Source organism: Chiloscyllium plagiosum, chromosome 16 (genome assembly GCF_004010195.1).
Source record: "Chiloscyllium plagiosum isolate BGI_BamShark_2017 chromosome 16, ASM401019v2, whole genome shotgun sequence".
Lineage (NCBI taxonomy): Eukaryota > Metazoa > Chordata > Chondrichthyes > Orectolobiformes > Hemiscylliidae > Chiloscyllium > Chiloscyllium plagiosum.
Window position 1 is genome coordinate 61,739,943 of NC_057725.1, and position 24,619 is coordinate 61,764,561.

At 42.2% G+C, this 24,619-nt stretch overlaps 1 protein-coding gene across 1 annotated transcript in view; it reads right to left on the bottom strand.

Annotated features, from left to right (window-relative positions):
- Positions 1-676: 676 nt before the first annotated feature.
- Positions 677-24,619, bottom strand: part of f2 (coagulation factor II (thrombin)) — an 89,706-nt gene continuing 65,763 nt past the window's right edge. Inside the window, exons 12-17 of the mRNA XM_043706428.1 lie at positions 21,105-21,228; positions 19,728-19,895; positions 17,449-17,622; positions 15,905-16,083; positions 9,031-9,101; positions 677-982 (exon numbers count right to left, since the gene is read on the bottom strand). Of these exons, the coding sequence (XP_043562363.1) occupies positions 827-982; positions 9,031-9,101; positions 15,905-16,083; positions 17,449-17,622; positions 19,728-19,895; positions 21,105-21,228 (872 nt within the window). The 3' untranslated portion in view covers positions 677-826. The remainder of the gene's footprint in view (positions 983-9,030; positions 9,102-15,904; positions 16,084-17,448; positions 17,623-19,727; positions 19,896-21,104; positions 21,229-24,619) is intronic.

Sequence of the window (24,619 nt, forward strand, 5' to 3'; positions counted from 1 at the left end):
ATCAGTCTGTATTCAGCATTCCAACTGCAATAATTCAATTTCCAAATCACTGGGCGTAAAACAAAATCTAAGTTTAATTTATTAAAAGAGTTTTCATTCATTCAGAATAGTGAAATGCAAAATGATTTGTGATAAAGAGATGTCATTTAAATGCATGAATTATTGGAGGAAAAGAAAACACAATAAATGGAAGGAATTATTTAATTTTTACCCATTGTGACAACTGTGGCATGGTAACATCGAACTGCCTTTGAATAAAGGAAGTAGGCAGGTCCCAAATCTCTCCACGCTTCAGGCTCTCTGCCTTTATTCCTGATGAAGGGCTTTTGCCCGAAACGTCGATTTTACTGCTCCTCAGATGCTGCCTGAACTGCTGTGTTCTTCCAGCACCACTAATCCAGAATCTGGTTTCCAGCATCTGCAGTCATTGTTTTTACCCAAATAAACACCAGCTTAGAACAAGGATTGAACAGAGTTCTGATCCACCAACTGTCCAGCAACTGAACCAAATCAACTCCCATTGAGTCTCAGATTTTGTGGCGACATATACTTTCTCCATGCATGTCAGAGTTTGTAGTGATGAATAGTTATGGTAAAAGCTGGAGGGAATGATATACATGGGGAAAACTATGAAATCAGTCAAGAGAGGGAGAAAGCAAATAAAACTCTTCAAAACTATCAGTAATAATTTGACTTTATTTCATTAATGTTGAAAATTAATTCAGGTACAGGGAATGACTGAATCATTGATAAACATCAAATTTCTTGTAAATTTCCTCAGTGGACATCTAAAAGTGCCTATATCCTCTTTAAGACACTGCAATTTTTAACTCTTTCGTGACGGTATCTTGGTCTGTATAGCTTTCTCCAACCACTTTCTAAACCTGAATACATGAGTGTAGAATCCATATTTCCCATCCCGGTCACATCCTTCTCCCCAGGAGACAATGCCCATCAGGTACCATCGCCTATTGTTTGGATTCTGTGTGACATTCAAAGAAAATGCTTATTAAGGAAACAATATTGCTTAAGTTAGATACAAAGGAGAACTGTACTATTTAATTAATGTATTCACAATCACAGAATGTCGCAAAGTACGTCATATTGACATGTAGGAAACACTATACCTAATTAGTGTATAGCAAGCTCTCAAAAAGCAATGTAATAGTTTTCCAGATAATCTGCTTTCTGAGTGAGGAATAACGCATAACAAGAATTCCTTTACTCATTTTCTAACATTTACCATTCACAGGATGACTGAATCACTGGCTCGGCCAACATTTATCACCCATCCCTAATTGTCCAGATGGCAGTTAAAAGTCAACTACATTGCTGTGGGTCTGGTGTCACATGTTGGCCAAACTAGATAAGGATGGCAGTCTCCTTTCCTACAGGGCAATAGTGATTCTGATGGGGTTTTCCAACAATCAAATTTTTGTCATCATTAGACTCCTAATTTGAGATATTTTCATTGAATTCAAATTCCACCATCTGCCACAGCAGGATTCAAACCCTTGTCCTCAGAACATTACCTGGGTCTCTGGACTAACAGTCCAGCGATAATAATATTAAGCCATCGCCTGCCTAAACACAGATTCATATGGATCTGGGAGAAGAGGCCTGACCTCGATTTAACATTTCAGCTGCAAGGTGATGTTTCCAGCAGAACTGTATTGGATTGTCAGCCGAGGTTACACCTGTAGCCTGTGAAGTGAGTTTTGAATGCATGTCAATTTAACTTTCAGCTGCCACCATGAAGCCAAGGCTGGCACATAGGTCTGCAACAGAGGAGCCCATTTATTTTTCATTCTTTCCTGTGATGTGGCTGTTGCACGCTGTGCCAGTAATCAGTCCCTATTCCTAACTGTCCATAGGGCAACTTAGTGGACCACCTTGGGTGTTTACCACAATCTAAAGTAATTACATGGTCTCCATGAGGCCAGCTTTTTATTTTAGATTTTTCTTTTACTGAATTCTGCTTTTTTTAAATTCACTTGTGGGACATGGACATCGCTGGCTGGCCAGCATTGATAGCCCATCCCTATTTGTCCTTGAGACGGTGGTGGTGAGCTGCCTTCTTGAATCGCTGCAGTCCACTTGCTGTGCATTGACCCACAATGCCAGTAGGGAGGGAATTCCAGGATTTTGACCCAACGACTGTGAAGTAACGGCAGCATATTTCCAAGTCAGGGTGGTGATTGACTTGGAGGGGAACTTGCAGGTGATGATGTTCCCATGTAGCTGCTGCCCTTGTCCTTCTAGATGGAAGTGGTTGTGGGTTTGGAAGGTGCTAAGGATCTTTGGTGAATTTCTGCAGTGTATCTTGTAGATAGTACACACTGGTGCTACTGAGCGCCGGTGGTGGAGGGATTGAATGTTTGTAGATGTGATGCCAATCAAGTGGGTTGCTTTGTCTTGGATGGTGTCAAGCTTCTTTAGTGTTGCTGGAGCTGCACCCATCCAGACAAGTATTCCATCATACTCCTGACTTGTGCCTTGTAGATGGTGGATAGACTTTGGGGTGTCAGGAAGTGAGTTACTCACTGCAGTATCCCTAGTCTTTGACCTGCTCGTTGAGTTACTGGTCAATGGTAACCCCAAGGATGTTCACAATGGGGGATTTAGTGATGGGTCAAACCGTTGAACGTCAAGGGGTGGTGGTTAGTGTCTCTTATTGGTGATGGTCATTGTCTGGCATTTGTGTGGCGTGAATGTTACTTGCCACTTGCTGGCCCAAGCCTGGATATCATCCAGATCTTGTTGCATTTGGTCACGGACAGGTTCACTATCTGAGGAGCTACGAATAGGGCTGAACACTGCAATCACCGATGAACATCCCCACTTCTGACCTTATGACAGAGTGAAGGCCATTGATGAAGCAGCTGAAGATTGTTGGGCCTAGGACACTACCCTGAGGGGCTCCTGCAGAGATGTCCTGGAGCTGAGATGACTGACCCTCCACAACCACAACTATGTTCCTTTGTGCCAGGTATGACTCTAACCAGCAGAGAGTTTACCCCCTGATACCCATTAATTCTAGTTTTGCCAGGGCTCCTTGATGCCATACCTGGTCAAATGTGGCCTTGATGTCAAGGGCTGTCACTCTCACCTCACTTTTGGAATTCAGCTCTTTTGTCCAGGTTTGAACCAAGGCTGTAATGAAGTCAGGAGCTGAGTGACCCTGGCAAAACCCCAAACTGGACGTCACTAAGCAGGTTATTGCTGAGCAGGTGCTGCTTGATAGCGCTGTTGATGACACTGTCCATCACTTTACTGATGATGGAGAGTAGACTGCTGGGGCAGTAATTGCTCAGGTTGGGTTTGTCCTGCTTTTTGTGTACAGGACATACCTGGGCAATTTTCCACAGTGTCGGGTGGATGCCAGTGTTGTAACTGTACTGGAAGAGCTTGGCTAGGGGAGTGGCAAGTTTTGGAGCACACGTCTTCAGTGCTATTGCCAGATTGTTATCAGGGCCCATTGCCTTTGCAGTATCCAAGGCCTCCAGCTGTTTCTTGATATCACAGGGAGTGAATTGAATTGGCTGGAGACGGTATCTGTGATGCTGAGGACCACTGAAGGAGCCCGAGATGGATCATGCACTCGGCACTTCTGGCTGAAGATTGTTGCGAATGCATCAGCCTGATCTTTTGCACTGATGTGCTGGGGTCCCCAATCATTGAGGATGGGGATATTTGTGGAGCCTCTACATCCAGTGAGTTGTTTAACTATCCACCACCATTCACGACTGGTGTGGAAGGACTGCAGAACTTAGACATAATCCATTTGTTGTGGGATTGCTTAGCTCTGTCTATCCCTTACTGTATATGTCATTTGCCATCCAAGTAGTCCTGTTTGGTAGCTTCACCAGGCTATTACCTCATTTTTAGGTCTGCCTGCTGCTGCTCCTGGCATGCCCTCCTGCACTCTCTATTGAACCAGGGTTAATCCCCTGGCTTGAAAGTAATGGTTGAGTGGGGGAAATGCCAGGCCATGAAGTTACAGGTTGTGCTGAAGTACAATTCTGCTGCTGTTGATGGCCCACAGGGATCATGGATGCCCAGTCTTGAGCTGCTAGATTGGTTCAAAGTCTGTCCGGTTATGCATGGTGGTAGTGCCACACAACACGATGGAGGTTATTCTCAATGTGAAGGTGGGACTTCGTCTCTACAAGGACAGTGCGGTGGTCACTTTTACCTATACTGTCATGGGCAGATGCTTCTGCAACCGGCAGATTAGTAAGAATGAGATCAAGTATGTTTTTTCCTCATGCTGGTTCCATCACCACCTGCCATAGACCCAGTCTAGCCGTTATATTCTTTAGGACCCAACCAGCTTTATCAGTAATGCAGCTGCTGAGCCACTCTTGGTGGTGGACATTGAAACCCCACCCAGTGTACATTTTGCACCCTTGCCACCCTCAGTGTTTCCTCCAAGTGTTGTTCAACATGGAGGAGTATTGATTCATCAGCCAAAGGAGAACAGTATATGGTAACCAGTAAGAGGTTTCTTTGCCCATGTTTAACCTGAAGCCGTGAGACTTCATGGAGTCCAGAGGGCAGTTGAGAGTCAACCACATTGCTGTGAGTCTGGACTCACATGTAGGCCAGACCAGGTAAGAATGGCAGATTGCCTTCCCTAAAGGACATTAATGAACAGACAGGTTTTTCCAATAATTGGCAATGGTTTCATTGTCATCAGCTGATTCTTAATTCCAGATTTTTAAAAATTGAATTCAAATTCCACCATCTGCCATGGTGGATTTTGAACCCAGGTCCCCAGAATATTATTCTGGGTTTCTGGATTAATCATCGACAGATCACCTCCCCAGGTCTTGGTGAGATTTGAACCCAAGTCCCCAGAACATTAACCTGGGGCTCTGGAAGATTGGGCTGGCAACATTACTACAATGTCACCATCTCCACACCAGCACCAATATAAATCTTCTCCAAAGGTCCCATTGATAGTTTCCACATCCATCCTGTTTCTCTTAGGGTGCTTTCTAAGGAAGCAAGGAGACAATGAGCCACAAAATAATGGTTTTATGCAGGAGATTTTAAATTAGAAGATCCACTGAGATCCACAAGAGTACAAGAGCGTATTGACTCAAATAGGCAATAAACTATGGTAGCTTTTGGAAAGACTGAGATATATCTCGTGTCACCAATATATCACCAATGATGTTGTATGGTGCTCGACTGATAAATTCATAGCTGCAGGCCAGTTGGTCTACTCCCTAAGGCTCCATCAATGTTGCTGTTAATCCTGGTCTGTATCTTAAGCGTTAAAGATTAGAATCCTTGTCATAAAACATCATATGAATGGGGATGCCTGAGAAAACCAATGTCTTTGAAACGCGAGGGCGTTTTAAGGAAAAGACACATGAAAATAGGAAGGTAGGAAATATTTAAGCACCCTTTTGGGAAACTAAAGATCTGTGTGTGGAATGAATGGTCGACCATAAAACCGTAAGACCTTGGAGCAGATATAGACCATTCTGCTTATCAAGACTGTTCCACCATTCAATGAGACAATGACAGACCTGATTATCCTCAACTTCACTTTCATGCCTTTTCTCTGGCCATTAAAAATTAAAGTTCTAGTACATTCACTTCTTTTATCCTATGGCCATTAAAAATTAAATATAGTACATTCACTTCCCCCTATCCCAGTCATTGTAATTGTAATTGCATTGTAAATAATTCTGGCTTCAGCACTGATCCCTGTGACACTCCATTACTTATGGGTTGCCACCCTGAAAATGGCCCCCTTATTCCAACTCTTCTACCAGTTAGCCAATCCTCTATCTATGCTAAAATACTACCTCAAAAACCAGAACTCTTACCTTATTAATTATCCTAATGTTATCCTAAGTTATCAAAAATTGCATCCATTGCTTGTTGTGGTTTGTTATCTCCTCAAACAATATTCTAATAAATTTGTCAGGCCTCATTTCCCCTTCATGAAGTACTACTAATTCTGCTTGATCATATTACATGTTTCTAAATGCTTTGCTACTGCATTCTTTACAATAAGGTAAAGTTGCCTTAATCCTACAGGGCTCCTCTCTCATTAGAGTCAGATATGACTGATGCTCAGTTTAATTTGAGGGTGATCACACCTCAGGTAAGGTGCAAGGTTGAGAAGGCAGGATTTCAGCTAGTGATGGAATTAAACTTGCACTGTAGGCATCACTCTGCATCACCAACCTTTCAGTCAGTCAACTGAGTTCTGATCCCAAATCCTTTATAACGGGGGATGCTAACATTTTCCCAATAACAAACATTAAGCTGACAGGTCTACAGTTATCTGCTTATTGTCTCCTTCTCTTTCTAAATAAAGGTGTGAAATTGGTAATTTTCTAATCTTTTGGGACTTTTCCAAAATTTAGAGATTCCTGGATGATTGCTACTGGTGCATCCACTCTCTACATATTTTAATACCTAGGATACATCCCATCAGGTCCAGGAGACTTATCAGTCCCATAAGTTTCCCTTGTTTTTGTTCTCGAGGACAGTTATTTATTTCCTTGCCTCCTTCTGCCCGTTAATATTTAGTAATTTTGGAGTGCTATTAATGTCTTCTACAGTGAAGACTCTTGCAAAGCATTTATTCAGTTCCTCTGCCATTTGCTGGTTTCCTATTATTATTTCTCCAGCTTCATTTCCTAAGGGGCCTATATTAATTTTGGCCTCTCTCTTTCTTTTTATATATTTAAATGCATTCTTGCAGTCTCTCTTGCAAATTTACCCTCAACAGTTATTTTCTTTTTATTTGGTTATCTATTTAAAATTTTCTCAATCTTCTGGTTTACCACTAAATTTTGCCACATTGTTTGCTTCTGGTGGTGCCCTTAACTTGGTTGGCTTATTCCCTTCCTAAAATCTTTCATCTTTAATCGGATATGCATTTGCTGTGAGCCATGAAATATTTTCTTAAATATCTGCCTTTATTCCTCAACCTTTATTCCTCAACCTTCTTTGCTGTTAAATTGTCTTTCCCAGTTCACTCTAGCCAGCATTGCCCTTATTCTTATGTAATTATCCACATTTAAATTTAGCACCAATGTTTCTCACCCAATGTCTTCCCCCGAAAACTGAATGCTAAATTCTACCATGTTATAGTCACTGTCCCGAGGAAATATTTTACCCGAACAAAATTTATTAAATCTGCCTCATTACACATTCTGGATTAGTGGTGCTGGAAGAGCACAGCAGTTCAGGCAGCATTCGACGAGCAGTAAATCGACGATTCGGGCAAAAGCCCTTCATCAAGAATACAGTTATCATTGTTTTTACCTCATTACACATTACCAGATCCAAAATGGCCTGATCCCTGTTTGGATCCACCAAATATTTTTCTCAAAAACTGTCCTGAATACACTCTACGAATTCTTCCTTATGGTTCCCTCTGTTAATCTGACTATCCCAATTTACAAGAAGATTAAAATTACCATGATTAATGTGCTGTCTTTTTAACATGCCCTCATTATCTTCTGATTTATTGCTAACCAAACATACAGTTGCTGTTGGGTGTTTAAGGATGCTTCTAAGTGTCCTCTTTGTCTTTTTATTTCTTACTTCCTCTTGTATGACTTCTACATTTTTTGATTGCAGATAATTTCTTGCTATCATATTTGTTCCATCTTGTACTAACAAAGCTACCCCACCCCCTTCCCATCCTGCCTGTCCTTTCAAACACCTACTTCTGAATATTTATTTCCCAGCTTTGATCTTCTTGTACCCATGTTCTGAATACTACTCCAAATTCAAGAGCCATTAATTTAGCTTTTTTACCATTTTCCCCTTTTTGATCCAATTTACTGCTGTTTTCTATGTATGCATACAAAGTGTATTGTTATCAGTTAGCTGCCCTGTACTGATGCCATTTTCTCTTGTTTTGTAAGCTTACATTTCCCCTCTCTCAAATCTCCAACTCCCCTCTAACTAATTAAAAGCCTTTTCGACAGCCCTAATTATTTGATTCACTAGGACACAGATCCCAACTTGGCTCAAGTGAAGCCCATCCCATTAGAATAGCTCTCTTCTATCTCAGTACTAGTGCCTTTACCCCACAAACTGGAACCCATTCTTCCCACATCAATCTTAGAGCCACTTATTTAACTGCTTGATTCTATTTACCCTATGCCAATATATCTGTGGTCAGATAGTAATCCTGAGATTATTACCTTAGAGATCCTGCTTTTTAATTTAGCTCCTAACTGTTCAAAATCTTTTAGTAAACCCTCTCTTCTAATCCTATGAATATTGGTGTAAGAACATGAACAATAACCACTGGTTCCTTCCCCTCCATCTCCAAGTTAGTCTCCAGCCCTGAGAAAATGTCCTTAACTCTGGCACTCATAGTTGTAGAGAATAGTATCTCCCTAATTCTCCTGCTCAACCACTACTATATTCCTATTAATTTCCCCCCACTTGAATGGCTCCCTGTACTATGGCATTGTGGTAGGTTTGCCCATCCTCCAGAGAGTCCCCGGTCTTGTCTGCACAGCTTGGACGACCCTTGTAACTGTTTGATAATTGCAGGGGCTAAGGACCCTCAATTATCAAACCCTGGGTCCCTATACCTGCTTCACCTTAAGTTACATCCTCCTGTCTGGGATCACAGATCATCTTTGACTGACAGAGCTGACTGCCTTCTGGAACAAAATATTCAAGTAACTTTCTCCTTCCCTGATGTAGTTCAATATCTGCAGCTTGGATTTCAGTTCCTGAACTTAGATTTAAAGTTCCATGAGTTGCAAACACTTAGTAAAGATGTGTTTGCTCTGGATCACGTTGGTGCCCAGCAGCTCCCACATGTTGCAGTAGCAACACATCACCTGTGCTGCCTTCATTATCGTATTTGACCAGAGCATGGACAGATGTGAACAGATTTATGAAACACAGAACAAAGTAAGTTCAGTCTCAGCATATTCATCAACCCTTTTAGGTTACTTGGAACATGCCAACACAAACAAGTTACAATATGCCTGCAAAATTTGAAGAAATTAGAAACAACGTAAAACTAACCTTCATCACAAAGGGGCCCCCGCTGTCTCCCTCACAGGCATCTCCACGCTGGCTAGCTCCTGGAGGGAAACCTAATGCAGACAAAAAAGAAAACATTTTAAAGGAAGCAATCAAACTACATATTAGGTGCACAATATACCTATGCCTTCTTTTGTTTTTCTTTAGTTGTTCTTTTCTGACTCAGAATCTCACTGAATCCATCCCAATTGTTATGCAAGCCACATTCATTTCTAAACAATGCAAACAAAATGACTGAAAAATACTCTGATCCTTATATGTTACCTTCAAAAGAAGGTCTGTTTTTATTAATTCAGGACGGTTAATGATATTTGCTATGGACCAGGTCAGACTACATCAAAACATTTCAAGAAGGTAGACTAGACCCTAACTTTTCTCGTTGTTTTAATCAGGTGTAAAGTGGATATTCCAGGAGTGATGCAGCTGGTCCAACTATTCAGTTTTAAATAAAACAGAATTTATGTATAGACTACTGAATGAGCCACAAACTAAAGAGAACCGAATTTAGAACAACAATCAATCTGAAAATCCATTCGACTCTATCACAACTTAATGATGCCGTCCTAAATCCTTGCAACAATCCCCATAAACACCCCCTTGGCTCAAAAGGTAAAATCAAACACAGGTTCTTACAGGAGACTTGTCAGAGAGAAACAGGATCAGCATGGAACTAGACATGACCAGCAATTGCAAATAAAACAGCTTGCTAAAACCAAACCCTGAACTGGGAGATCTGGCCACTCTCCTTTCATTGTACAAGTGCTTTAAAAAATCTTTCTCAAGTAGATATTTCCAGACATACTGGAACCTCTGTCTTTACAGTTCCTCTGGAAAAATAACCCAAGGGCAGTATAATCTTGTTAAAGGAGCAGCATCGTCACATATTCACTTGGAAAAGGAGAAACTCCATTCTCTCCCTAAGAGCAAAGAACAGACTAATCTCCAGCTTACAGGTATGTAATGGTATCAGACCAAAGTTAAAGTAAGCAGAAGTAACTAACATTAAAGTAAGAAAAGTGATTTAAAGATTCATGATTAAGGCATGCCAAGACAGCTCAACCAAGTGGAATTCTGTGGCTTTGGGGAGTTACAAGTCTTGTGACTTTGATAAGCCCATTCGTCACCAACAACACAGGAACACCTCCAGACTCTGAGCTGCAGCTCGAATCATTGAGGAGCATTTGTGAGGCAGAGAACTGTATGGAAAGCACATTCTGAGAGCTATATGTGGAGACAGGAAGAAGAGGAGAAGGGCAGTATTTTTTTTAGAAATTCTCTCATGCGACCTGAGATTACTGGCTAGGCCAGCATTTATTGCCCAGAATTCTTTTATCAGAAGAACAGAGTGGTTTTTCTGCAGCTGTCAAATGTCACTCCAGGATGGAGTTTCACTGGTAGTAGTTGTAGGGATGGCACAGAATAGGACATTCTTCTGAAGTGGGGTAGACAGTCAGGGGTTTGTGGTCCACATTCCTATTAATTACATAGTTAGGTAGTGGGGTGCAGTCCTGCAATCAGAATTCATTTAGCCAAGTAGAAAATTGGCGAGCAGGACCTCCAGTGCCTCATAAAAGTGAGTACAGAGCTAGGAAAATAAAAGAGGTGAACACATGGCTGGAACGATGTTGCAGGGGGGCAGGGCTTTAGATTCATGGAACACCAGTAGTTGCTCTGTGGGAGATGGCACCTGTATTAGCTAGATGTGTTGCATCCGAACTAAGCTAGGACAACTGTAGGCCAGTCTGCTTGTGCAGTTGTAAAGAGTTTAAATCAGCTCAGCAGGAGTGCGGAAACCAGGGCAGAATGTTAGAAACTAATGACTGGGCTTGAAGGAAATGCTGGGAGTGGAAAATGGCACTAAAAATAGAAAATAGTAACTTATTAGTTGGAGTCAGAGTAAGGGAGAAAGTAATGAGTCAAGGTTACAATGTGTGACGTGAATGCATGGACTATAGGCAATATAGTGAGTTACAAGCACAGATTATCTTGTGGGGTTATGATGTGGCATAATACAGAGACCTGGTTTAAGGAAATGCAAATTTGAGTAATAAACGTTCTTGGCTACAAGGTAATCAGAAAAGATAGAAAAGAAGATGGAGTGGTCTTTATGGTTAGGAAGAGTATTGCAATACGGAAGAGGATGTTTCAGAGGGTTCATGGACTGAAGCAATTTGGCTAGAGCTAAGGAATAACAATGTCATAATTACATTGCTCAGTGCAGTATTTAAGAGTTATATCTGGAGGAAAGCAATTATGATGCGATTAGGCAAGATTTAGGATGCATAGGATGGGGAAGCAAACTGTACAGAATGGGCACAATTGAAATGTGGAGCTTATTCAAGGAACAGCTGCTGCATGTCCTTGAGAAGTATGTACCTGTCAGGCAGGGAGGAAGTGGTTGAACAGGGGAGCTGTGATTTACTAAAGAAGTTGAATCTCCTGTCAAGAGGAAGAAGACTTATGTTAGGATGAGATGTGAAGGCTCAGTTCTGGTGCTTGCGCGTTACAAGTTAGCCCGAAAAGAACTATAGAGAGAGCCAAGAAGAGACATGAGGGGACATGAGAAGTCATTGTAAGATAGGATCAAGGAAAATCCTAAAGCTTTCTACAGGTATATCAGGAATAAAAGAATGATGAGAGTAAGATTAGGGCCAATGAAGGACAGTAGCAGGAAGTTGTGCTTGGAGTCTGAGAAGATAGGTGAGGTACTAAATGAATATTTTTCATTGGTATTCACACTGGAAAAAGGTAATGTTATTGAGAACAATACTGAGATACAGGATTGAGGTTCACAAGGAGGAGGTGTTAGCAATCCTGGAAAGTGAGAAAATAGATAAGTCCCCTGGGCTGGAAGGGATTTATCCTAGGATTCTCTGGGAAGCCAGGAAGGAGATTGCAGAGCCTTCGGCTTTGATCTTTATGTCATCATTGTCTACAGATGATTGGAGGATAGCAAGTGTTGTCCCCTTGTTCAAGAAGGGGGGTAGAGACAACCCTGGTAATTATAGACCAGTGAGCCTTACTTTGGTTGTGGTAAAAGTATTGGAAAAGGATTTATAATTATCTAGAAAGGAATAAGTTGATTACAGATCGTCAACACGCTTTTGTAAGTTGTGCCTCACAAACCTTATTGAATTCTTTGAGAAGGTGACCAAACAGGTGGATGAGGGTAAAGCGGTTGATGTGGTATATATTGTTTCCAGTAAGGGGTTTGATAAGGTTCTCCACAGGAGGCGATTGTACAAAATACAAAGGCATGGGATTGAGGGTGATTTAGCAGTTTGGATCAGGAATTGGCTAGCTGAAAGAAAGCTGAAAGAAGGGTGGTGGTTGATGGGAAATGTTCATCCTGGAGTTCAGTTACTAGTGGTGTACCGCAATAATCTGTTTTGGGGTCCCTGCTATTTTTCATTTTTATAAATGACCTGGATGAGGGCTTAGAAAGATGAGTTAGTAAATTTGCAGATGACACAAAGGTCGGTGGAGTTGTGGATAGTGCCAAAGGATGTTGCAGGTTACAGAATGACATAGATAAGCTGTAGAGCTGGGTTGAGAGGTGGCAAATGCAGAAAAGTGTGAGGTGATTCACTTTGGAAGGAGTAACAGGAATGCAGAGTCCTGGGCGAATGGTAAGGTTCTTGGTCGTGTAGATGAGCAGAGAGATCTCTGTGACCATGTACAGACATCCCTCAAAGTTGCTACCCAGGTTGATAGGTTGTTAAGAAGGCATATGGTGTGATGGCTTTTATTGGTAGAGAGTTTGTGTTTTGGAGCCATGACATCATGCTGCAGTTGTACAAAACTCTGGTGCGGTCACAATTGGAGTATTGTGTATAGTTCTAGTCACCGCTTTATAGAAAGGATGTGGAAGCTTTGGAAAGGGTTCAGAGGAGAGTTACTAGGATGTTGCCTGGTATGGAAGTAAGGTCTTATGAGGAGAGGCTGAGGATCTTGAGGCTGTTTTCATTAGAGAGAAGGAGGTTGAGAGATTACTTAATTGAGACATATAAGATAATCAGAGGGTCATATAGGGTGGACAGTGAAAGCCTTTTTCCTCTGATGATGATGGCTAGCAAGAGGGGAGATAGCTTTAAATTGAGGGGTGATAGATATACGAGAGATGTCAGAGGTAGATTCTTTACTTAGAGAGTAGTAGGGGCATGGAATGCCCTGCCTGCAATAGTAGTAGGCTCACCAACTTTAAGGGCATTTAAATGGTCACTGGATAAACATGTAGATGAAAATGGAATAGTGCAGGTTAGTTGGGTTTCAGAAAGGTTTCACAGGGCGGTGCAACATCGAGGGATGAAAGGCCTGTACTGTGCTGTAATGTTCTATGTTCTATATAGTTAAAAATCACACAACACCAGGTTATAGTCCAACAGGTTTAATTGGAAGCACACTAGCTTTCGGAGCGACGCTCCTTCATCAGGTGGTAGTGGAGGGCTCAATCGTAACACAGAATATATAGCAAAAATTTACAGTGTGATGTAACTGAAATTATACATTGAAAAATTGATTGTCTGTTAAGCCTTTCATCTGTTAGAATACAGTGATAGTTTCACTCCTTTCATGTGTAAATCACAAAACCTTTTTTTTAAAGTTGCATTCTCGGGTTAGCTGTTAACAATGGTGATAGCTAGACAATATGTTGAAGGTAAACATATTGTCTAGCTATCACCATTGTTAACAGCTAACCCGAGAATGCAACTTTAAAAAAAAGGTTTTGTGATTTACACATGAAAGGAGTGAAACTATCACTGTATTCTAACAGATGAAAGGCTTAACAGACAATCAATTTTTCAATGTATAATTTCAGTTACATCACACTGTAAATTTTTGCTATATGTTCTGTTTTACGATTGAGCCCTCCACTATCACCTGATGAAAGAGCGTCGCTCGGAAAGCTAGTGTGCTTCCAATTAAACCGGTTGGACTATAACCTGGTGTTGTGTGATTTTTAACTTTGTACACCCCAGTCCAATACCAGCATCTCCAAATCATGTTCTATATAGATCACCATTTATTGGGAAGAACATGGAAGAACAAATTTGCAAGGAGTTTACAGAGAGGTATAAACTTTAATTGAGTACTGAAATGGGGAACTTTAATCTTTGATATTAGTGTATTGCACATTATTTTCAACACTCTTTCCTAATTTCTCCATTCTACCATCTTTACTTTTCATTTCTCTTCATCTTATGAGATCTGGTTTTCTCACATCATCATTCTTCATTTTCATTTCAGATCTTCACTCTGCAGTCCATCAATTCTCATCTTCACATCTCCCTCATTACTCTTCACTTTCGCTTCCTATCACGCTAATTCACGCTTTTACACATTATTTGTGTCTTTACTCCTCCCATCATTAGCATTCCTTCTAAAAATTACATTTCCTAACAGAACTTTCTGTTATAGAAATACTTTTTTAACCACTATCTTACTAATTGACCTAATTTAGAGGTAGGAGAACTGAGATTAAGGAATTATATTGTGTAACATCTTTATTTCATTGTATTTATTCCAAGAATATAATGGTTCATTTGTTTCATGCCCTCATTCCCAAATAACATTTTGTATTCATTAATTGAGCATTAGATTAGAAGCAGTGACTGGACGTAGATACAATCAAAGAACCCAGGCAACACGGTGGCTCAGTGGCTAGTGCTGCTATCTCACAGTGCCTGGGACCTGGGTTCGATTCCAGCGTCAGGAAACTGTCTGTGTGGAGCTTGCACGTTCTCCTTGAGTCTGTGTGGCTTTCCTCTCAGTCCAATTGACCATCTAACTTGCTCATAGTGTTCAGGTATGTGTAGGATATGTGCATTAGTCAGGAGAAATGTAGGGGAATGGGTCTGGGTGGGATTCTCTTCACTGTGTACTTGTTGGGCCAAATGGCCTGTTTCCTCACTGTAGGGATTCTATGAACAGCACCAGGCTCACACTGAATCTGTGGATCAGCCTTCAACTAATATTGCTGTAAAGCCAGTCACAAAAATATAAATAAAGTACCTGTCATTTTCCTTCTATGAACAAGACGGACTATTTCATTTCATGATATCCACTCCCACCGTTGCTGGTGCACTGTGGCTGCTGTACAGGCAGATCGCGGTTTCAATTACTCACGGTTTACTGCAACCGAATATATTATAGGGAACATTCCAGTACCAGGGAGCAGGAGGATGCCAAGAAGGCATCCCATTGAAATGACTGAGTTTGCCCCTATCTGCGGTTTCGGGCTTCCGTGGTTGGTCTCGGAATGCATCCAATGCGGGTACGGGTTGTAGGGGGGAGCTACAGCATATACAATCTGCAAGATGCTCTGTAGTTACCTCCTGATGTTAATTTGATGGCACCACCTAGGACCTGAGCCAAATTTCACAGCAACAAACTCCTGAGAAACATCCACTTTCAATTCTTGCACTTGCCTGAGCAGAACACATCTTACTGTTCTGGAATTCCCCACTTAACATCATTATGGCAATGCCATCATCTTGGGGGCATCACTGATTCAAGGGGAAAACCCAATGCCAGCTTCAAAGGGCAACTCAAACTGGACAATGAATACAGCCTTGTTAGCATCACCTATATTCCGAGACCATGGATCAAAAGACACTTCAGCAAGAGTGTTTTTTTTTATTTTGTTACTATTTACCATTTGAATTATTTAATTACTTATAAGCCACTGTTGTGAGCCTGCTACCAAACTGCCCTTATTTAGGGATTTTCCAACATTCCAAGGGCTGCAAGAAAAAGGGTGATTTCAATCCCTGTCAGTTTTGAAAAGAGTATATTCTAACCAACACCAGTACCCATTCCCCTACAGAGATGCTGCTTCAATGATGCATTGACTCACCGGCACAGAACATGTTCTTTGTAACCTGAATAGAAGTGGATAGTGTACAGTGTTGCTGTGAGATGATGGGAAGCTGGATCATCTGCAGTACCTCAGGCAAACTGGTTGCTGTATTGACAAAGGTTTCCTGCAGGTTTCCCCAACCTGTGATCCGACCCAAATGCTGTTTCTGTAGTAATCTGGAAACAAGGACAAGTGACTGAATATTCCTGCTACTCAAACAAGAAACCAGAAGCTGATGTTATTTTAATGCCTCATCCATCCCATCACGTATTCGGTTTGCTGAAGGAGCCAGAACTGGTGACACAGTCAGAGTCCAAACACCACTCCCATCACTTGAATTTGTAGATCTGTAATGTTAGCCCTCCCTCTCAGAATCAGTCTTGCAGTGCAATGTTCCTGCCCCTCAGCCTAGATGTAAGTCCCACTCCAGCACTTGTTGGCCAAGGAGGATGTGTTCATAATGAAATGGAGGATCAACCTGAAGATTCCTCCAATATACATTGATGGCAGGTGACAACAGCGGGAGACATTATGATCAACCATGTGATGGAAAGCATGTCTGACACACTATCACATAGCAAGTAAAAGTGCATATTGGTACAGTGACCTAAACTCCCTGAGTGAACGGTAACACAGCACTGCCGCACTCATTCATACATAAGTTGTGGGCGGCACGGTGGCACAGTGGTTAGCACTGCTGCCTCACAGCGCCTGAGACCCAGGTTCAATTCCTGCCTCAGGCGACTGACTGTGTGGAGTTTGCACGTTCTCCCCGTGTCTGCGTGGGTTTCCTCCGGGTGCTCCGGTTTCCTCCCACAGTCCAAAGATGTGCAGGTCAGGTGAATTGGCCATGCTAAATTGCCCGTAGTGTTAGGTAAGGAGTAAATGTAGGGGTATGGGTGGGTTACGCTTCGGCGGGTCGGTGTGGACTTGTTGGGCCGAAGGGCCTGTTTCCACACTGTAATGTAATGTAATGTAATCTAATCTAATCTAATATAAAGAGCAAAAGGCTTGCAACTATATACCACTTCTGACAATGTGGGGCTTTCCAAAGTACCTTACTGCAAATCCAGTTTGTTTATGAATGTAAAAGGGCAAATAGTTGCAAAGTTGCATATATGTCTTATTTTTCAACAAAATTGTGTATTTATATGGCCCTAATAAACACTACCAAGGTACTTAACAGCAGAATTAATTCAGAGGATCAAAAACTCAGTCAATGAGGCAGGTTTTAAGAATTACCTTAAAGGAAAAGTAAGAAATGGTACTAAACGTTGTTCTATTATTGGTGAACAGCCCCTCTTCTGACCTTATGATGGAGGGAAGGTCATTGATGGAGCAGGTCACCTGATGAAGGAGCAGTACTCTGAAAATTTATGATTTCAAATAAAGCTGCTGGGCTATAACCTGGCGTAGTATGACTTCTGACTTCACTCATATGTCCTGGTATTTACATCTCGCTCAAAGCTATGCATAAATAATAAAAGTTCTCTACTCCGTCTATAAGCATAACAAGGTGAAAAGTAGAGTGGAATATTAACCTGCGGGTTAATTCCTTGGTTGGTAGACAGACGGGCGATATATACTGAGTGAATACAATGGGTTTTTTCAAATGCAACAATGCAATATCACGGTTAAGGTTCGTTTGCCACTCATAATTGCGATGAACAATAATTTTATCAATTGCAACGACTTTTTCTGTATCCGTTTCGTACCTAGAGGATAAAAGAATCACAAACAACATCTCTTAGTGGCGATGGGATAAAGAAATATTGTGCAACAATAAAGGATGAAGTGGCAGGAAAGAGAAATGAAGCAGGACTGAAAGGAAATCTTAGCATAAGGAAAAGCAACAAGGAAATAAACAGCAAATGTACAATTCCTTTCACACTGAGTGCACACCACTTACCTGCCCACACATTTCTAAACTATAACATATGGAACTAAGTACAGGCGACAGTATTGTTTTGGACCTGCTGCCCAAGTCTCAGCAGAATATCTCAAGCCTGCAGAGTGAAATGATTCTCGGTATGAGTGGCTAATGTCAGATTGCAGAGAATGCTCAAAAAGACCATGATTGTATAGCCAGTGCACTTCCATGAACTACTAGTGGTAGAGCGAGGTAAGAATTGCAGCCATTTCTTTGCGTGTAACAGTTATAAAGCAGTCAGGTGATCTATACAGGAGATTACCCTACTGTGGAGACTGTGGAATATGTTTTTAGGCATCCAAAGTGAATAGTTAAACAGTTGTAAAACATGTCAACAATGTACTGATGGTGTACCTATGGCCTGTTTAGATTAGATCCCCTACAGTGTGGAAACAGGCCCTTCGGCTCAACAAGTCCACATCAACCCTCCAAAGAGTAACCCACTCCCCTCTAACTAATGCACCTAACACTACAGGCAATTTAGCATGGCCAATTCACCTGACCTGCACATCTTTGGAATGTGGGAGGAAACTGGAGCACCCGGAGGAAACCCGCAAAGACACAGGGAGAATGTGCAACCTCCACATAGACAGTTGCCCGAGGCTGGAATCAAAGCTGGGACCTTGATGCTGTGAGGCAGCAGTGCTAACCACTGAGCCACTGTACCACCCCATAAAAATGTGGGGTCGTGCGGGATTGCTTCTTCCTACATGCCTTGCCTCTAAGTTGTCTTCTCTTCCTGACTACCTCACTGACCCCATTCACAACCTAATTGCCCCCTCCTTATGATTACTAAGACAATCACCACCTCCCTGCTATTACTCCTTTCAAAAATGCAGGCCATTTCACCAGTAAGTTGTTAAGCATCCATTCCTAAAACTGCGCTGCTCTGAACAAAGACAGTACGAGGTCTATTATGGTTAGGTTAACAAGTTTACATTTGGCTTAACCAGCAATCTAAAAGGAATCACCAGTGCAACAAATTGTTTCATCCAATAAAAAAAAGTTAAAAAGAAAATTGCTTCCTCCTACATGTCTTGCCTCCAAGTTGTCTTCTCTTCCTGATTACCTCACTGTCCCCATTCACAACCTAATTGCCCCCTCCTTATGATTACTAAGACCATCACCATCTCCCTGCTATTACTCCTTTCAAAAATGCATGGCCATTTCACCAGTAAGTTGTTGGTCATTAAAATAAGGCCTGAGGCCTAATTTCAATCAGGTCTTAGGCCTAGCTTGTCTAATGCGAGGATTGTTCCCTGCTTCCAACGTAAGGCAAGTGAATATAATTTCTGTTATCTGATGTTGTGACACCCATATTGTCTAAATCCTGGGGTCGTTATGTCACCAAACCCAGTATATTTCCTGTGGCCAGATAAATCTACAGAAGTAGGGTGGAGCTACATGGTGGTTTTCATTAATCTGAAACAATTGGCCAGGAATGGCTAACAAAGCTGTTTCTGATTTCCATTTGATTGATATGTACTTCACTTTCTGATGGGCAGTAAACTGAAGATTATGGAATGGAGTTTAAAGAAGTGTTTTTTTTAATCTTTTACTTACATGGTCTCATCCAGTTTCCTTTATAATTGATGATCAGTGTAGGAAGAAAGGTTTCATTTCTTCACAACTCTATTCATAAACTCAGGACATCACACAGTGCTTTACAGTTAAATTGAAGAATGGAAATTGGTGTCATATAGAAAACATGGTGGCCAATTTGCACACAGCAAACCTCCATATACATGCTCAGATAATCACCACAATTTTGTGGTATTGGTTGAAGAATAAAAGAGGCCTCCTCTTTATAATTATGCCATGGAATATTTTACAAGAATAATGTCGTGTGAACCAAAAGTGAGTTTGAACTGACATATCTTTTTGGCCTACCCAGCTCGTTTGTGCTTCCCAAGACGGACTACAACGTCGTTTTCCGTGAAGTTCTTGTCCCATGGAGGATACAAGACACAGTGGGCTGCTGTAATAACCCACTGGTCACTCACTAGGCTGCCACCACACAACATCTGCTGTGGCCTTTTACGGAACAGCATTACTTGCCTGTTAAGGAGAAAATAGAAAAAATTTAGCAAGTTGAAATCCTGCCTGATGATTATTACTCGATTGTTTGGTTAGTAGTAAAGCCTTCCCTTCAGTTGGGTGGCTCAGTGGTTAGCACTACTGCCTTACAGGGACCCGGGTTCAATTCCACCCTTGAGCAACTGTCTATGTATAGTTTGCACATTCTCCTCATGTCTGCATGGGTTTGTTTCCACAGACCCAAGATGTGCAAGACAGATGGAATGGCCATGCTAAATTGCATGATAGTGTCCAGGGATGTACAATCCAGATGGATTAGCCTTAGGAAATGCAAAGTTTTAGGGATAGGGTAAAGTGGATGGGATACTCTTTGGAGGGCTGGGGTGGATTCAATGGGCCAAGTGGCCTGCTTCTACATTGTAGGAATTCTACGATAATATGAAAGAATAGACCAAGGAGACATAGTCTTAAATTGAGAATGGGCTTTTATAGTTGTAAAATCAGAAATCACAAGCAAAAAGCGATTTGGAAAAGAACTTGCTTTTATATAATGCCTCTCAGATGCTCAGGATGCCACTTTGTTCTTTGTGATGCTGGAAGTGAGCATAGACCAAGGTCCCAGGTTGGATTCCTGGTCTATGCCAAGTTGCTTGATCACTATTTTTAATCTTAGCATTCTTGAACTAGTAACAAGATACAACAGCCAAGGTTCCCACTCTGAAACACAATCCAGAGACTCATTCTAGGAAGCTGCCTGGAGGTGTCAAGATGCTAGAACTCTCTGCCTGGGCTTACACATGGCTGATGCCCATTTGGCCTTGGGTCCATTGCCACTTTTTGAGCAGGACTTCTACATAGTTAATGAATTTGGAAAGAATAGAATCTCAGCTGGCAATCTTACAGAATCACATCTTTTCATGAGTCAACAGGGTGTGGGACACATGGCCAAAGTACTGTACTCACTGGTAGTCTATTACCCACCAGAAAATAAATGAAGCCACAGCCATTTGCTGTGTGTGTATCCATTTCATTACAACAAGAAGCAGACTTGCCAACACACACATGTTGGCCTTATACAGGAAGGACATTGTTAGTTCTGCAGGGTGGTCAACAGTGCCAACAATCTGGTCCACCAATGTCTTTTGCAAATCTTCCCTTCTGTATAAGTATTTGATGTTTTACTACTTTGAATGGTATTGATACATTGGCAGAAAAATCTTCATACATTACCATGGGGCACTCCCTACTTCAGCATTGCTTCCGTGCACAATTCGACCTTTGATGGATGCCAGCATTTCCTTTTCTCCTCCATCTTCCTTGTTTATGCGTTCATACAATGCTCTTAGACCACATTCTAGAAACAATGGGAACAGCTCAGTCACCAACATTTAAAACTTCCATATGTCCTTATGTTAGGTTAAAAAGACAATAATAAACATTGTAACATGTTAGGAACAGGGTACCTTGTTCTAATAGAACATTGAGTTCTACCTTGCCTGGTTCCACCCCACCCTTTCAGACAGCCAGACCCTCAAATCAGCCCTGCACTTTTAATCCTGCTGGATATATCTATTGCTTGCAGACATCTGAGACCATCTAATCAAATCTAATGTGCAGATTGATGGAGTGGGCCAGTGGGACAGTGGTTGGCACATGGTCAGCAGCTGGCAAGTGGAATATTAGGAAAAGTATGGTGTACAATGAAGGTTAACAGTGGGCTGTAGAGTATACCTGTGGAGGGGAGAAGCATAATAGATCAAGAAAAGCCGGGAGTGAAGCGCAAAACTTCACAATGAAATCATAAGACATGAAGAGAAATGTAGACTTACTATTTAATGTTGGAGAATCGACGTTTCAGGCAAAAGACCTTCATCAGGAATGAGGCTTGTGAGCCGAGGGGATGGAGAGAAAAATGGGAGGGGGGGGGTGAGGTAGCTGAGAGTGCGATAGGTAGGTGGAGGTGGGGGTAATGGTGATAGGTCAGAGAGGAGGGTAGAGCGGATAGGTGGGAAGGAAGTTGGACAGGTAGGACAGGTCATGTGTGCGGTGCCGCGTCGGAAGGTTGGAACTGGGATAAGGTGAGAAGGGGAATGAGGAAACTGGTACAATCCACATTGATGCTGTGTGGTTGGAGGGTTCCAGTGTTAGGTAAGGGGTAAATGTAGGGGTATGGGTGGGTTGCGCTTCGGCGGATCAGTGTGGACTTGTTGGGCTGAAGTGCCTGTTTCCACACTATAAGTAATCTAATCTAATCAAAGTGGAAGATGAGCATTCTTTCTCCAGGCATCGAGTTGTTAAAGTGTGGTGATGGAGTATGTGAAAGGGGAAGTTGAAGTGTTCAGCCACGGCACGGTGGGGTTGGTTGAAGCAGGTGTCCTGGAGATGTTCTCTGAAGTGCTCTCCAAGTAGGCATCCTGTCTCCCCAGCGTAGAGGAGACTGCATCTGGAGCAACAGATACAGCAAATGACAATGTGTGAAAGTGGATGTGGAAGGCTCATTTGGGGCCTTGGATGGAGGTGAGAGGGAAGGTGAGGGCGCAGGTTTTGCAATTCCTGCGGTGGCAGGGGAAGGTGCCGGGAGGGGAGGGTGGGTTGGTGAGGAAGTGTGGGCATGGGAAGACCCCCCACTCCTATCCACTTTCTGTAAAGCTCCCCACCCTGTCTGCTTTCAATAAAGCTCCCCACCCCTATCTGCTTTCCGTAAAGACCATTCCCTCTGCGACTCTCTTGTCAGGTCCACACCATCCACCAACCCACCCTTCCCTCCCGGCACCTTCCCCTGCCACTGCAGGAATTACACATGCCATTTACTGTATCCGTTGCTCCTGATGCAGTCTCTGCAGTCTCCTCTACTTGAGAACGCTTCACAGAACATCTCCGGGACACCTGTACCAACCAACCCCACTGCCCTGTGGCTGAACACTTCGATCCCCCTCCCATCAGCCAAGGACATGCGGGTCCTGGGCCTCTTCCATTGCCACACCCTAACCATCCAAAGCCTGGGGGAAGAACGCCTCATCTTCCACCTTGGGACTCTCCAACCACAGGCATCACTGTGGATTTTACTAGTTTCCTCATTCCCCTTTTTCCCACCTTATCCCAGTTCGAACATTCCAACTCGGCACCACACTCATGACCTGTCCTACCTCTCCATCTTCCAGCCCACCTATCCACTCCACCCTCCTCTCTGACCTATCACCATTACCCCCCACCTCCACTTACCTATCGCACTCTCAGCTACCATTCCACCAACTCCACCCCCTCCCATTTATCTCTCAACCCTCTCGGTTCACAAGCATTATTCCTGATGAAGGGCTATTGCCCGAAACTTCCATTCTCCTGCTCCTTATAAGCTGCCTGTCCTGCTGTGCTTTTCCAGCATCACACTCTTGACTGATATCCAGCATCTGCAGTCCTCACTATCTCCTTACCATTTAATGATGTCAATGATAAATGATTTGGATGTGAACATAGGAGGTATGGTTAGTATGTTTACAGATGACACCAAAACTGAAAGTGTAGTGGACTCTGAAGAAGGTTACCTCAGAGTAGAACGGGATCTTGATCAGATGGGCCAATCGGCCAAGGATTGGTAGATGGAGTTTAATTTAGATGAATGTGAGGATCTGCATTTTGGAAAACCAAATCAGGGCAGCACTTACACACTTAATGATAAGGTCCTAGGAGTGTTGTTGAACAAAGAGTGCAGGTTCATAGTTCCTTGAAAGTGGAATCGCAGGTAGATAGGATAGTGAAGATAGTGCTTTCCTTCATTAGTCAGAGCAATGAGTATAGCAAATGGGAGGTCATGTTGTGACTGTACAGGACATTGGTGAGGCTACTTTTGGAATATTATGTGCAATCCTGGTCTCCTTCCTATAGAAAACATGTTGCGAAACTTGAAAGGATTCAGAAAAGATTTACAAGGATGTTGCCAGGATTGGAGGGTTTGAGCTACAGGGGGAGGCTGGGGCTGTTTTCTCTGGAGCATCAGAGGCTGATTATAGTGACCTTATAGGCGTTTAAAGATCATGAGGGGCACAGATAGGGTAAATAGATAAGGTCTTTTCCCTGGACTGGGATGGTCCAAAACTAAAGGGCACAGGTTTAAGGTGAGAGGGGAAAGATTTAAAAGGGACCTAATGGGCAACTTTTTCCACGTGGTGCGTGTATGGAATGAACTGCCAGAGGAAGTGGTGGAGGCTGGTATAATTACAACATTTAAAATGCATCTGGATAGATGTATGAATAAGAAGGATTTAGAGGGATATGGGCCAAGTGCTGGTAAATGGGATTAGATTGGTTTCGGATATCCCAGTCTGCACAGACGAGTTGGACCGAAGGATGTGTTTCCATTCGGTACACTCTATGACTTTATATTGTGACCTCAAATACAAGACGGTGCAGGTGAATGGCAACTTTGTAAACTTTTCACTGTATTCCTGTACTCTTATACTTGAGTAGGTGAGACAATAAAATAAAACTCTAATTCTAATTCTAAATGATTATCTGTGAAGCAGTTTAGCTTTCTTGGGTCTGATTACTAGGAAGCTGCTTTTGGGACAAATTGATTATTAATAAATTATCATGTCTTTAAAGCACCAGAACTGTTTAGTGCTTGGCACATAACTTATCAATTGAGTCACAAAAGTGAAGGGCATTGTTGAAATGAGTACTTCGAGCGCATATAAAGAAAGACCATCTGTATTCAAGTGTCCGTCAATCATTCTTACACTGAGATTGAG